This window comes from Ixodes scapularis, unplaced genomic scaffold, assembly GCF_016920785.2.
Source record: "Ixodes scapularis isolate PalLabHiFi unplaced genomic scaffold, ASM1692078v2 PGA_scaffold6__148_contigs__length_123643588, whole genome shotgun sequence".
Taxonomy (NCBI): Eukaryota; Metazoa; Arthropoda; class Arachnida; order Ixodida; family Ixodidae; genus Ixodes; species Ixodes scapularis.
Window position 1 is genome coordinate 80,553,916 of NW_024609881.1, and position 16,628 is coordinate 80,570,543.

At 44.3% G+C, this 16,628-nt stretch overlaps 1 protein-coding gene across 2 annotated transcripts in view; it reads left to right on the forward strand.

The window, feature by feature from the left end:
* LOC8051575 (BAI1-associated protein 3) overlaps nt 1-16,628 on the forward strand; it is a 331,413-nt gene that overhangs the window by 148,962 nt on the left and 165,823 nt on the right. For both annotated transcript variants that reach the window (XM_040220141.3, XM_040220142.3), the window contains exon 2: nt 6,905-6,992. In XM_040220141.3, the coding sequence (XP_040076075.1) occupies nt 6,905-6,992 (88 nt within the window). The remainder of the gene's footprint in view (nt 1-6,904; nt 6,993-16,628) is intronic.

Below are 16,628 nucleotides of genomic sequence, written 5' to 3' on the forward strand. Positions count from 1 at the left end.
CTCGCCGCCATAACCGACCTTCAGTTTTTGTTTATTCTTATTATATTTATTTCACTTCATCATAACCACAGCAGGGCAGGTTATTGATATTTTAGGTTGCACTGCACCCTTCTCCACAGCATTGGCCTCTGTGGAGGCTTGTCAACGCTCGCTTCAGTGGCTCGGCATATGAGAAAGACAACAGAAGGTCATCAATGGCGGCTGTAATTATCGCGTGTGTAAAGCGTCTGTATACTCCGTTTCACTTTGAAGTGTGAGCGTAGCAGAAGTTACAAGAGCGAGCTCCGGGCTTTCAGCGTCCCTGCCAAGCTCGCGCGCTCGTGCAGTGCAAGGACTGTTCACGACCACATGCTCGCACTCGTAGCATCGGCTGTGTCTGGTCTTGAGCTGAAACGAAGTATAAACACATTTTCGGGTTTCTCACGATTTACTCTTCCAAGCGTGCCATTTTGTTATCTCTAAATTCAAAATAGCCATTAAGAAAAGAGCGAATGAAGGCCATAAAAAAACATTCAAATTTTCCACGCGCTGTATACAGTGAGATGACGTAAAATGTTGTAAAACTTGCAAGATACTCTGAGGATATACACTATGGCCGTATTCCAAAAATTTACTCGATCTCACTCTAAGGTAAAAGTTATAAATAATTTGCCTTTCGAAAACCTACCCGCGCGTTGCTGCGTTGCTCTATTTGTCATGTCACGTGACATGATCCGCCGGAGTAACTTGTGGATCATTTCGAGTAAAATCTGGAACACAGCCACTATATTTCGCGCATTTGCATTATATTACTATTATTATTATTATTATTTATTTATTTTTTGCTGGTGCGAGCGTGTCTGCATTCACGCATAACATTGTCAAAAATCCGTCTGGAGCAAGCTGTTCTATGTTGCCTGGAGCGCGTCTCCGACTGTGGTGTGTTTAGCGTCCTATTCCACCCATACATCAAAAAGTGATCCCGAGGTGCCAACAAACGACGTCGTTGAAGCCAGAGTGTCACGCTGTCGAATGTCGCGATCCTGGCGGTTGGTCGTAGATATGCTGGCGAAGAAACGCGAGCGAACGGTGAGTGTCGCTGTCGTCGCGGCGTCCCAACTTCCAGCTGCCCAAGTTTCCATGGACTAGCTGCCACACTGGAGACTAACCTGCAGCGGAACAGGCGTCTGCCACATTCAGCGTCGATGGTGGGACGCCGCCAGGATCGCGGCCGGCGACAGCGCAACACTTCGATGACGTCACCAAGCGGAAATCGAGGGACCACTTTTTTGGACGCGGTAAACACACCAGTCGGAGACGCGTTCCAGACACAATAGCTGAACTCAACGTTACTAGATGGGAACTCCCTCGGAAGGGGGAGTTCCCATATAGTAACTTTGAGTTGTGGAACGCCCGCGGAAGCTGTGGAATTCCCGCGAAAGTTGTGGAACTTCCGCGGAAGTTGTGGAACGCCCGCGGAAGTTGTGGAACTTCCGCGGAAGTTGTGGAACTCCCGCGGAAGGGGTGCCCTCCTTCACTCACTTCAGTCCGCCTCCTGTGGTTCGAACCGCCATCTAGATTTCCGTTTACGAACTGTGCGTTTCGTAGAGTGCGGGGGAACACCATCTAGACGCTGCGCTTCAAAACGTACGTATCCTATATAATACACTGCAGTTACCAAAGCAGCCGTCCGGCCCGTCAAACGACGGGAGGCGAGTCGTGGTGAGTGAGGGGGGGGGGGGGGGGTTACTGCCCGTGCATAATAATAATAATGTTTTTTTTTTATTATTTTGAAGAAAAAAAAAACACTTACAGTAACTGGCCCACAAAAGCAAAGAAGATTGCTTGTCCGTAGGACGAGGCAGACCAAAACATTTCCAAATAAATTAAAGGAATAGAACACACTATTTTTTTTGTTTGACCTCAAATTTCAAGCTCTTATCGTAGTAATGCCGTGTTAGTGATACGTATTCATACAGTTTAAAAATACTGTATATTTAGTTCATTCATTTTCATATCTATTACTAGGTTATCATATGTGGTGTCGTACGCAAGGTTACTCGCAATCTGTTTGAACAATCTATCTATACCCAACTTTTTATTTCCTGAGCATTGACCAAAACCAGTAATACCGTATCGTAAGCTCGACTCTCCTAGGACCAGAAAAACATTTTTCTAACATTTATACCACAAACGCTCTTTAACCGGTAAAGATACGCTGATACTTCGCGAAGCCTTTTTTAAAATAAATTCTATATGATGGTTCCATAAAATATGTTCGTCCAAAAATATGCCTAAGTACTTTACAAACTGTTCGTATGGAAGGGCTATACTTTTTGCAAGAGTTGCCATGCCCCGAATTTAAATAAATGCCTACCGTAAGCTTCACCTGTTCATGGGGATTACGGAATCACATAAGTTTTTTTGTTGTTGTTATTTACTGAAATAATATTGTCCTAAAACCAGTGCAATAACATGTCCACGTCCTTTTGAAATATTTGAATTGCGTTTTCGTATATGTCATATGGTAATAGTAGAACTGTATCGTCTGCATATAAGAGGATTCTAGACTCGGTAAAAGACTTAACTCATTTATGTAAATGTTAAACAGCAACGGGCCCAAAGTGCTCTCTTGGGGTACACCGCACTGAACCCGAGTTTTACCACTAACACAATTTTCTGTTTTCACCACTTGAAATCTGTCTGTGAGGTAGTCATGAAAAAAAAAAAAAAATTATGAAATAGTCTTTTAAAGGCCATTCTTTTTTTAAAGTTTTTTTTCTAAAAGTAACGTATCATCGATGGTATATAAAGCTTTCAATAAATCTAGAAATAAGGCAAGAGCAATTTTATTGTTATCTAGTGTATCGTTCATGCAGTTGAAAAATCTCCAAAAGTGCTGTTGTGCTTTTATTTTTCCGAAAACCATGCTACGGATCAGTAATAAGAGAAAATTTTTCACAGAAGGCATTCATGTTTATCTGAACCCATTGTTCCGTGATTGGTAATTCCCGAAATCCTTTTATTGCCGCCTTTGTAAAGAAGCCTAATTACTGCAACATTTAGCTATTTAGGAATTTTACCTGCAGTAAGGAAACCGTTGATTATTTTAATACTTGTTTTAGATTATCTGTATTGTAACGTAAATCTCGCACACGTATCTTGTCTATACCTGGTGACTTTGTTATGGACATAGAATTTACGAAGGTTACAAGATCATCCTCAAACATTAGAGGCAAGCATGCAGAGTTTTTGTTACGGAACTTGGCAGCGTATGTTTTTGTTTCTACTGGCATAATTTTCTCTATTAATTCTTTAACCCCATTGATAAAAGAACTACTAAAAGAGCCTCCTAACATAGTGCAGTCATCTGCATGGGGGAAATGCTTCTTGATTGTATTATCAATATTATTTTTTTTTCTTCCTTCCTTACCTGATTGACAAGATTCCAGGTTTCCGTTGAATTTTTTACCGACTGGCTAAATTTTGTCTTGTAATGCTTCCTTTTGGCCAATCGACTTTTGGCTGTTAGTTAACTGCGCACCTCGCGAAACTCATTTTTTAAAACACGTCTTCAGAGTTCAGTTTCATCTCTTCTATAGGCTGTCCTTGGTACGGCGTCTATGGGCAGTTTCGTAACTGAGCTAATATAATAACGTTGGCTGAACTGCACCCTATTACATTTGTCGTCACGTTTTTACTGTTGCCAGTGTAGCCTCTCAGGCTCTCAAACCAAATTAAAGAATTCAATGACTTCGCGAAAAAAGAAAAACAAAAGTATTGTGAAATATTTTTTGGGCGAATAGTTCAGTCGTTTTTATGAATGCATTGAACGAAGTTTGAGTTGAATCAGGGACTATCAAAATTTTCCCGCAATCAAACAATGACAACCGCAATATTTTTTTTTCTAAGTTGTGGATGCAAAGGAGAGTTCTAAATCGTTTTGAAGCGGCTAAAGAACGTGTATTCCTTCCGTCAGAAAAGACGTTCACGACAAAAAAAGAACGGGAACAAGCGTGTCTCCGAGCACAGGCCACCAAGTTGATCAATCATTCTTAATGTAAGCAAGCCGACCGAGGGACATCCTTGAGAAGAGAAGCAAGTGCTCATTTTGTTTCAAAATACCGAAGAAAAAAAAAAGAAGAGATATACGTTAAGTGCATTTTGATGCGTTCTTTTTTCGAACCAAAAGACGATTTTGAAAGTCTGTTTTCTCCACCTTTTTGTTTGAGTAAAATAGACTAGCCTGGAAGTTAATACCAAAAAAAAAAAAATAAAGAGACGCTAATTAAAGTTCCGCTGTCATCGTTATTCCATTAGCCAACAACGAAAGCCATTGAAAACAGACGACTGTTGATGTTTCATTAGCGGTCGTCTGCTCTGAATGGACCCTGTTGTTTGCTAACGCTGTCGTATGAATCGAAACTAGGTCACAGTAGAAGAGCTTTATTCTCGTGTTTTCTTTCTTCTTCTTTTGTCAATCTCTTTGTTGCTGTGCTGAGGGGGGTGGGGGATTTGATCCACGAAAACAGTCAACCTGATCTGACTCGCCATTTGGCTCGATCTACGGCTCGTGTTACGGTACGCCTTCTTTCGTGGCTTCGTTTTGGATTGTAGCGGTTGGCTTTTTCGTCGTCTGCTTTCGCCCGGATGCGATGGTTTCGGTTTCAGTCGTACCGCGGTATACGGTCTATATCGCGCGATGCAACTTTTTTTCCGCGTCTCGGTTTTCTAGGTATGATGAAATCTAGTTTTATTCGTATCACGCTCTGTACTCCCGCACTGGAACGTTTCTATATTGAGAGCAGCCAAGCTATGTACCTCGGGCAGGAGACAAAGGACTACCCAGACCAAATGGGTCTGGGTAGTCCTTTGCTTATATCGGAATTGTATTTTGGCGGCTAGGGGATGAGACCCCAGTTCTTCCGATATTGTTCAACATGTCGTTCCTTTTCCTAATATATATATATATATATATAGAGAGAGATATGTATGTATATATGTGACGATAATGCTACAGCGAGGCTGTCTGATTTGCCAAAGTTCACGCGTGACTGGTGGCCGTAAGACAAGGCTTCTATGCGGAGCTCATGTTCGTCTGCTTCTTTTGCAGGGGTTGTGGTGACGTCAGAATGCCGAGCTCTGATTGGTTCTGGTTGGAGGATAGTGAGTAGGCCTCAAAGCAAGCTGCCTTGAGGTCTACCCACTATCCTTCATCCAGAACCAATCAGAGTTCACTGCTCTGACGTCACCAGAACCCCTGCGAAAAGAAGCAGACGAACTTGCGTTCCGCGTACACCAATGCACTGTTTACAGACAAGTCTGCTTGTGCGCAAGGCCGTCATTAGCGCCACCTTATAGTGGCGCTATGTCGGAGAGTTGATTTCGTGTATGATGTTCGGGCTTCTTGCTTCGCGATTCGTCCTTCATCGTTCTTATCGGCTAGAGCCGCGATATCACTGGCTGCGACTCATAAAGTAAGCAATATTGTTGGCTACGGTTTCGGCTTGTAACGTAACGTGTTTTTTTTTTTTTTTTTAAACCTTTAATAAAACGCAGAATAGTGCTTTCGTTTCGCTGGGAAGCAACAGTGATTATTATACGGGTACTTGGGCGTAGAACTTCTTTAAATTTCTTTTTTTTTTTTCTTCTTTTTTTCTTTTTCGAAGCAGACGACGGACTGAGAAAAAAGGGAAAGCACCGGTTCGAGGGCGCGTTTCCCTGTCTGCTCGGCTTTGACGTCACTGCGCTGCGGTAGAGTTCTCCTCCGTAAACAGTGTCGGTCCGTAGACATTCCTACGTGCGCGCGATGTTCCATGACATCGCTAGACAACAAATTTTGGCTAAAAAAGAAATTGCAGCTTTTGGTTTGCCGCGACTTCCGGTACATAACGACTCGCCTAGAGGGAGATGTGCCTTCTTTTTTTCTTTTTTTTTTTTCTTATGCCAGTTTTCCAACATTTCAAGCTCTGAAGAATACAAAATCGTTCAAGAAGAGATTGAACATTTCCACTATGTTCCCGTTATATCCTTGCTGGGAATTTAAGTAGGGCCATTAGGAACGATGTTCGCTCGATCGTCTAACACTATTTCGAAACATCCAGTTGTCATGTCGCACGGATAGACCGTATATCTATCCGTACCCTTTGCCGTTCTCAGCAGTAGAATACGTATGCACGCGCACATTAAATGCGTTATTTGACGCACGTAAACAGAATTCCCGTAAAAAGATATTAGCGAAAGTTTCTAAAAAGAAAAGCAATATCACTCAGAAATGGCCGCAATGGCGGGAACCGAATGACACATTCGAATAACGAAGTACCTGCACACTGAAGCTGCAGGTCCTTAGGAAAGGGGAACTCTTTGTGTTCGTAACAAGCAGCAACATGATTTGGAGCTTGGACTGGTATGACGATGCAGGTTTTAGGCAGGACCTGAGCGACGTTTTATTGACACGAAGAGAGCATGAAATGAGAACAACACCAATTTAAATGTTCGAACTACCTCGTCGGTAATATTGTCTTTTATGTTGAAGCCATCCTTCCGAAATATATAGGTGTATATATACTTGTAACGGCGTAGGGCTGCTTTCTTGAATTCATAACTTTCTGTCGGCTTTAAAGGGCAGTCTCGTTCTCCGTGTTCAAAAGTTGTCTAGAATTAGGAATGGAACAGCGGGTATTTTTTTTACAGAAACGCGCTGCTGCCGTATTTTCTTTTTTTTTTTTTTGTCACGATGCAAAAACGCAGTTAACGATAACAAAACATAGTTTTTGTACGAAGCAGATACAACTTGGTAGCTAACTTCGGGAATCGTTCAACTCTTAAAAAATGTTTTCTTATAAAAACACAAATAAAAAGTCGCTGCACGACGGGGCATGTTTTTCTGCGGTGGCTCTGATGAATTCTGTGGCTTGCTTCGCAGGGTGCAGGAATCCGATGGCGGCTTCTTCGAAGACTTCACTGCCCTGTCCTGGAAGCAGGAAAACAGGCGACTCCAGGCCACGAGAGAGGTGCGTATAGTGATTGTTGATTGTTGTGATCGTTCATCATGAACAGCCACGTCGTGATTGTTCATGAGTTGTAGGAGCGCTGAGAGTCCACACAAAACTGAGTTGTGGCATTTGGATGCTTCCTGATGCCAGCATTAGATGATGTAGTTAATTATAATGATATTTTCAGCATACAAGGGTTTGGGGAAAGCAGCTGGTCCAGCTTCACGTACAGAAGCTCACATCAGTGGTGATCGAAAAAAAAAACAACAACTATACACTAGCAATTATACATGTATGATTCAATACTTCACTCGCTGAGAAAATTAACCCAATAAAAAGCACTAATAATTCTTTACGTTGAGCAAAAATCACTACATAATAATTTTCAAATTTAGCGCAATAAATGAGATAAGACAAACCAGTTTCCTAAAAAAATATTATTGAAGCGATAAACAAGAGCAAGGTTTTTAGACTGAATAAAAAAGAAATAAGCGCGAGGCTTAGGTATGTTCCAATATTCTGTATCAATATTTGAACGCATAAATGCGTTTCATAGAGTAGGCAACTTTAATAACTTGAAGGCGATATAGTCTGTTCGGAACGTGTCTACCAATCAAAAAGTTGTGACGTCATTACCAAGTAGCGATGACGTGTGTCCAGTCAAAACCACCTAGAGTAATTGAAAAATGTAAATAGCCTCCTTTTCCTATTTAAAACCAAGTTGCAGTGCCCGAAGTCAAGCACAGAAGGAGGAGCCGAATACCCCTCGCTGCACTCATTTTGTCCTTGTCTTCGACCAACTTATGTTTACTAATAAACTGGAGCGCCCCTAGCGGGTGCCACCGGCGCCGCCCATACGCGATGGAGTGTGGGCAGGAAGCTCGCCGTCGCCCGTAAACAGACCGTTGGAATGCGATGTTGTCGGCGTCGGTGTGAATCCCCGTGCCCTTTTTTTGCGTTGGAATTGTTGATTCTACGTCTTCCTGGGCAAAATCTGATTACTTTAGGGGCCTCGGCAAAATTAACGGGGCTCGTTACACCGCGAAACTTCGCGTGAATAATGTGACAAGCGGCAGTTCATTCCGCGTGGACGCCGCAGAATGGACGATAAAGCCTAATTCGCATAATGAGATTCTGCTCGCTATTTTCACTCGCGATGTCGCTCGGGCCGCAGAAACTAAAACCGCAGCTGAGATGGTCGTCGTTGATACTGAAAATCGCAAGCAGAATCGGACCAAGTGAGTCAGGCATAACAAGTCGGTTATGGCCACTGGTAACAACGATCAACATTTCCTTGTATCGACTGTTTACACCGAGCCTATTTATTCCCACCAACCTAAGGATACTCGCAGGCTATGCCACTGGCCAAGAAACTCCTTTGTTACGGTGTAATTTCAAGGACAAAAGCGAGCGTTTTCATTCAATCTTTTCTTCGCAAAACTCGATGACGTAGCTGGGCTCATAGATTGGACCCGAGCATTGCGTGGGCACTCGATTTGGGTTCGAGATAATGGATAGCTCGAGAAGCATTTGGCTAGTGGCAAGTGTCCAATCGCTGGAATGACGACAATAGCCGAAACATAAAAATGTCTAGGACTCAGAACTGGAATTCAGAAACTGGAACTCAGAACCGGAATTCAGAACTGATATAGAACTCAGAACTGGAATTAGCCGGCGCCATTTCAAGGCTACCAAATTCTCCATAGCACCATCTATATTATTCTTCTTCTTCTAGAACTCAGCGGGTGTCTGTGCCTTGCCAACCTGAGCGCGTTGCTATATGAACATTGGTGGCATATAATCGGCTCCAGATCACGTGGCCGCTTGTTTTGGCTGCGAGTTGAGGGGGTTAACGCTGCTCGTTTTTCTTTAATTTTTTTCTGCGACTTTGATTGCGTGTGGTGAAAAACGAACGGGTGTTTGAAAGGCCATTAACGACAGAAGCCCCTTCTAAAGGTGTATCCACACGACGGACCGGGCCGCGGACCAATTGATCACGTGATGCGCGGCCCGCGGGCCGCCCGGCTGCTATGAGCATCCACACGGCGGACCAAAAGAGCAGACGACAGAGCGAACGGGCCGGTCTAACCCTCGGCCTCACAGCTCCGCCAAACGCATGCAGCGAGCTGCTTTGAGGCTATTTGTAAGGAGCCAAGATGGAGGTTGAACGAAAGAAACGTTTGGCCGCGGTGGCCCTGGCGTTGACTATTGAGGACGAGGAGGACTTAAGGGAAACGAAAAAGGCATGGGGACATCTTTAGATGATTATTTGAGTACTCGTCACGACTATTGTCCCGCAGAGCGGGGAATTGCTCCACGAGCGCGATGAAGTAAAAAGTTGCATCGTCGCACAACGAAAGGTTCGTCTTCTTCGTCTTCAACAGTTGGCGACAAAAGAAAACGACTTTGGATTTGGATTCCAATCCATACAACAAAAGTCAGCTTGTTGCCAGACTTAGCGCTTCAATTATACTAAAAACGCCGCGGTCCGCCGCCAAGGTCCGGGCGAGAAAAGTCGCTTGGCATTTCTCAGAAGCGCGGGCCGCGGACCACCGGCGGACCTCGAAAACCGGTGACGTAAGATCACGTGATGCGCGGCCCGCGGACCAAAACGGCAATTTGGTCCGTCGTGTGGATACACCTTAAGCGGTATTTGCGGGAAGTACAAAAATCGTTGCATCGCTTTTTTAATGGGCAACTCCGCTATATTCCCCAAAAATTTAGGCTTATATGTGATTCCATTTCCCAAAGCACTATTATGAACAGCCAGCCCTACGCCTTCAAATTCGCGAAATGTGGAATATTATTTTTGTAATCTTAGTTTAAACATCGGCAGATACCAAAACCGAAACTTCGGTTGTGGCAGGCAACATTGGTCTCCTGTCGTCAGAGTCATGTCCACGTCACATCGAACCGCGTGGTCCGAAAGGTCACGTGATCCTCCATGCGACGGCGGGCGAACTTAGAGCAAAGCGCAAGTGCCGTCTGCTCCGCAATTTTCGCCAATGTAGTTTGCCACGACGTCCAACGACGTCAGCACCATTGCGGCCCCAGCTTGCGCTTCGGGTTGGAATCTTGACGGAGGTGCCCGTAATTTGACGCGGGCTTATTGACACCAAGGCGCCGTGTAACCGAGATTTCGGTTATTCGTCAAAAGATCCCAGCTGGTCACAATCAATCATCAGGCCTCCGCTGGGGCGTGCCAGACTCCCTTCGTAGGTCTGACAGATAAAGCTTTAACTTCAACTTTATTTTACCGAAAATAGCTGAGTCTTCGCGCCTGGTTTCTGCAGGCGCGAGACATACGTATATGCTCGTTCAATGGGAAACACCCGGCGCGTCTAATGCGACCGACGCGGTGGTCGTTTGACCCTGCATGTATCTCCTGCTTTAGTACCCTGGATTGTGTACCTTTCAAAATAGTCAGCGAAAGTTATGAATGCCGTGATAAGTGTAGCTCCAGTGCACATTCATTTGGTTTCACAGCGGAACTAATCTTTTCACGGACATTTCTCTGGTTCGCTGGTAACAGCAAATTAGTTAGTGTCATGAGCACAAGCATTCGGAACAGATCATCGTCCTGCGATTTGGTGACAGCGGGTTCCCGGAGGTCCACCGTCCATACATTGAGATGCGCAGTGTCGCGTGGAAACCTGTGAAAGAAAACTCTCGGGGCTGGTCAACTCGTAGTTTGAGCAGGCAGCTATTCAACATCGCGAGCCTATGGATCTTTCGCCAGGTATCGCAGGTGGGCGTTGGAGATGCGGCCCGCGCCCGTGTCGTAAACAAAACGTCGTTCTCGAACTACAACAGCGGCGAGACGAAACGGACTGCTCCCAGCTCTTGGCTCCGACAGGCGCGCAGGGCACCGCAAACTATACTCCGTCTCACCCTATGACTCGGACTATGGCCTAAAGGCTGGCGGACGGAGCACTACCTAAGAAAAGCTTGCATCCGCATTGCGAAAGAGTGCGCGAGAGAAATTACGATACGCAGACTACGAAGAGCACTAATCTAACGCATATGGTTCTCTGATGTGATAGCGCGCTATTTTATATGGATGAAGTATAGGTACATGGTATTTATAGATTCAAAAACATAAATGCCATATTTCGTAAACATGTCAACTGTTTGAATAAGTTGGTGTGCGAGCAGGCAACATTGACATAACGTCGTTTCGCCTTAGCCATAACAACCCAATCCAATCTTAGTGTACGTAAAACGTACCCGTACACGTATCTCTCTTCCGCACGCGGTCCGTACATACGCTCCTCTGTCGAACACTCGGTCCGACTCATCTTATTTTCTGAATGGCCACTGGTTTTGATCCCGGGTTCTCTTCGCCACATCGCTTTTAGACGGTATTTAATCCCTTCAGTAGTCTTCAGTAGTAGCAAGCAGACGGAGCCGTCGCGAGGGTTCGATAAGCAGACAAAAAAACGCACCTCCGCATGACGCGTTTTGGTCACTGATACGTACGACGGAGCAAGTATACCGCGTAGGTTTCTAACATGCTCGTGATTGGACTTTGCGGCCTGTAGTATAGCGCATCCGTGTTAAGGCCCGTTCACACTCTTGCGACCTCTTAGGTTCTTTGAAACCTCTTACAACGAGAGTAGAGTGCCTTGATACACACGCGCGCTTTTGCTTGAGTGGTGACAACTCAGCCATTCTTCCGCCCAATCGTTTTTGTTTTATGCATTTTGAAGCGGGCACAATCTGGTGTCACTTAGCTCGAGCGCGTAGCTTTGGCTAATGCATAGACGTCATTTTACCGCCCAAGTCACGCACCGAGTGTGCCAGACCGTCACGCGCTGGCACATTCAGGGCAACAATGGCTGTCTTCACCCTGAGACAGACAGGCATGTAAGCACCCTAAACGAGAGGACACACTGGCGCCATCTATTGGGTAGCTGTGTAAACTTGGCGGTCCGGCATATTTTCTATTTCTCTCGGGCATTATCCTTTCTTTCTTGGCTCGAAAAGCTTTTGTCAACGTTATAAACGAGCCTTTCTCATAGGTATTACGCACATTTGAGCTCGAAAATCCCGCAAAACCTTCGCTCTTGTGAAATGCAGTTCCAGGGTCACTGCATAGATGGCGCCAGAGTGCCAGTGTGTTCCCTCGTCTCAAGAATTTTTAAGAGGTTTCAACAGGTCTCGTCTCTCTCGGTCGTACTCGGTTGCAAGAGTGTGAACGGGCCTTTATGGTTATCACGTGGACGCCGTTGAGCCAACATCCGGAGGAGAAATTCATGACGTCATCGTTCAATTTCACTCTGAGAAGTAGAAACGAACAAAAGGTAAGAATGACGTAGACATGACTCTCACGTTGGCTGCTCCAACTCCGTGCTATTGACTGCGCTGTTGATTGCGCCTCACGTCACAGATTTCGGCGACTTGTGTCGTTTGAACGTTTGCTGGCCAGTTTACTAAACATATAGACGGAATTACATAGTAAAATATTACATGTGGTCTTCCTAGATGATACTGAAGAGGGCTGCATAGCTTCCTCAATATCAGAAATGAAGCAGAGTTGCCCTTCAAGGGGACGCTGACAGGGTATTTATGTTCGCCGAGGTTTTTATGTTAAACATGACCTTCACAACGACATAGTGTATCCAAACAAGCCCGCTTTGCCCACGCCAAGTGTGAGCAATGCGCATGCGCAGTGCCGACAGCACCGCCACCGCACTGGCGTGTGACGTCAGTGAGTTGCGTTGGTCTATAAGAATTTGACTACACCGAACATAATTTGTGGCTTGAAATTGGTTTTCTTTCCGCCCGGAAACAGCCTGTCGAGATTTGGTCGGTTTCAGTCGCGCTCGATCTCTTTTCCATGGTCACATAGCGTTCAAGCTGCGTGTACCAAATATATTCAAAGTCGTGAGTTATCCAATATTAAAAATAGAAAAGAATATGCAGCCTCTTTCTGTGGCCTCCGAAATGCTGCAAATGCTTTGATAAAAAAATAAAATAAAAATAAAAATGTTCCACAGATCACGGCAAGTACCGTATTTTCTGGGCTATAGTCCTCGGACTATACCTGTTTAAAAGTTCACGATCGTTCATTGTGAGAAAATTTGACGGATTTTGTGAATGAAGGAGTATGTTAATGTTGATCTGTGTTTAATACAAGCTTCCTTGTGAGCTAAGAAAGTAGACATTTGTCAAGGTATGCCGTGTAGGAGAAGATTTTCGTGTTGACTAAGCACCAGGTGCGGACTATGCACCGGATATGCGGACTATCTGAGCAGGTAATGTTTTTTTTTACCCAAATTTTGCCCTCGCAGACTATACTATAGGCCGGAAAATACCATAGTATATGTACACGTCATTCTCTATATAACGATGCACCGCTATAGGGTGTTTTCGCTGACATAATTTTGTCCCCCATTTCGTTGTTGCGAGCTCTTTGGCGTGTGCCGAATGCGAGCATTGCAAGGATTTCCATGACTCCTTCAATGCCTAGAGCACAGAAGCTTATAAGTCTTACCACGCTGACATCTCCTCGACAGGTTGCGATGTAATCCTTCATATTAGCAAATATGTTTGAAAAAACAAATTAAGAACAAAATGGCGGATTGACGTCATGCGAAAACACCCTACAGCTGAACGACGGTATGGCGGCACGCGACGCACGTGGGGCCGCTACGTCGAAACTGACGTTCGTGGGATCGAATCGATCTTCGAGAGCGGAACATCGACCGAAAGGGATAAAGGGATTACAAGAACAGTGTACTAGAATACGGTGTAGTCTCGGGGCCGGAGCGGCTCGAGCCTGAGGTGTGGGGTGTAGATCGCGATAGGCGTCGACACCGCGCATCGGCAGTAAGGTCAGTATGGCGTTGGTTGCGCGTGCACCACGTGCACGCGCACGTGCGGCGACACGTGCAGACTGCAGCGGCTTTCTGCTGCCCTGCCGACTGCAGCGCCGCGATTGTTGCTTACGCCGCAACTTCACAAGTTTCCAATTGTCGAGTCGCGCCGGTCCAAACACTGTAAGATAAGTGCGAAACATTCGTACGACAAACGGTGCACGCAAATTCGTCATCGTCGTCGTCTCCTTCACACGCCCGAAATGAAGATTTACTGTAACCGTTAACGCTTCAATTACTTTTTTTTTTCTGCGGTAACGTTCGCTGTATTTCAATTATTATATTTTTGTAATCAATTATGTGTTTCCGAAAGAGCTACATTTATTGACGAGTTTATTTACGTAAAAAATCGATCTGTCTGCCCTTGCGTCACTCGTCTATGTCGCACCAACGTTTGACACTTTTCCGGACCCCTAAACAAAACAAAAGAAAACCAAGATACCGGGAGGGTTGGAATGTCAACGCGCTCAGCGACGTTTTGACTGCGGAGCTGTCGGGAGTGGTCGAGAGTACCTCGTTTCCCGTGTACGGGTTGTTACGATCCGGGTTTGCTGCGACATAGACGGTTGTGTTCGGCACTGACCTCATCTAGGGGGCCTTCATGCGCGCCTTGCTTAGGGTGTTGGCATCGGGCCATTTTGTTCTGAACGCTTACTTTACAGCGAAGCTGTTTATGGCTACAGGCTCGTTGCGCTGACTGTGCTACTGCGGCATTTTGTTCTCGACGATTTCTTTGCGTTTTCCCTGTGAGCGCATGCTGTCGGCATCGGGTGCTATACAAAGGATGGCATCACACTAAACGGAAGGCCGTTAATTGAGGCACTCTGGCCTCATCTCGCCACGACAAACAGCCCCCCTTTCCTCCATTTCATCTCGAAAGAGCTCACGAAAAGAAGGCAGTCTTATCTACGAAGTATTTTTGTTAACAGATCGAGGTTTCTACTAGTCTAGCTTGTGGCTGTTTATTTGTCCTTCTCTGTCTCTCTCTCTCTTTCTATATGTCTATCTGTGTTACTGAAGAAAGTGACAAATTCTATTACCAATAGCTTTTTAATTTTTTGTGAAATTTGATTTCGTATTAAAATGTTTAAAAAAAAGTTACGTGGAAAGTAATCAATTACTTTCTGGTAATTTTTCAATTGCTTTCGTGATGCAGTAATTGATTTCTTTAATAAGTCACATTTTTCAATGGAGGAATTGCAATTGTAATCGGTTACTTTTCTTCGGTAACGCGTACAAGACTGGGTGTAGCCATGTGACTTCCGGCCATGAGCTTCCGTGCTCGTGTCTCGGTTTCGGTTTCGAGCAGTTTAGTATTTTGGCTTTATTAGAGATATACGTGGCTCTGCAACAAGATATTGATTGGGTAGTCTCCTGACAACCATATTAAATCGACTGAAAAAAAATTAGTGAGTGTTAGTGTTCCTTTAAAGTGAAACGCACCAGACACCAACTGAACCCTGTGACGGCAGGCCACTGCGGTGGTGCTGCTGTCAGCATTGCGCATGCGTACACGCCTCCCCTTACGAAAACGGGTCTCAACATTCTTTTTTAAGTTTTTTAGACTTATTGACTTTACGCGATCCTACTGAATTCCTTTATAAACGCACTTTGTTTTGACTATTGTCAAAAAACTTTCAAAAGTAGAAATATTAAATTTTTTTTGTAGACTTATTTATAAAAAAGTTAAAAAGAACTTGTGAAGACGTTTTTCTGTAAGTTATTTTCTAAAAAAAATTCAAAAGGAAAAACAATAGATTCTGTTTTGTAGACTTATTTATAAAAAAATTAAAAAGGAGTTGTAACGACGTTTTTTTGTAGGTTATTTTCTAAAAAAATAAAAAAAAATAAAACATATTGACATTATTTCTTTATACTATTTTATAAAAAGAGACATTTTTTATTATCTTATTTGGTCTGCGGTCGTGTGGGTCCGATATGACGGATGTTTTTTTTTTTACTTTTTATTGAAAATCTGTTGACTTCTTGTTCACTCTGATTACTTTCTTTTGACTGACTTCCTGTTGACATGGTCAACAGAAAGTTTTTTAATTTTGTGTTGATTTTTTTTAATGATTTTCTTCTGCCTGAGTCAAAGAAAAAGCTATTTGACTTTCTGTTAACTCTACGTTGGATCTTTTTTCTGTTGACTTCCTGTTGAAAGTGTTATCGGAAATACTGCAGACGTTCTATTTACTTCGTGTTTAAATTATTCAGTTGACTTTCTGCAGCCAGTGTCAAAACAAAAACTACAGACTTTCTGTTGACTTTTTATTGAACATAATACATCTTGACTAAATGTCAAAAGTCACTAAGTTTCTCAATAGTCTCTGACAAGTTGAGAACCGTAGGGAGGAGCTTCTGTTCTCCTGCCTCCAGCACGAGCCTTCTATCCTTGACAACTCTTCGACGTCTCGCGCCCCTCGAGCTCGACTGCGAAGTCAAAGCACGACGGAAGGCATGGGGCGCGTGCTGGAGGCCAGGCGTTCGAAAAACACGCCCAGCCGTTCTCACTTTGTAAATGACTATCGTGGCACTATTGACCCTATTCAACTAGTAAAGAAGAGCAAAATAACTAAGTGGAGCAACCGCCTTGACTGGCTTCGTCCTGAGTGGTGCTATGCAGAGAAGCGATAACATTTGCTCTATGAGCCGTTTTTGTGGATTTTGTTTTAGCGACTACACGAAATTATTATTAGTTGTACCAATGCTTTTTAGTGAGAGATAGAGTCCACGAACTTCGAAACACTGTCTTCCCTTTGACAGACTTTCGAGA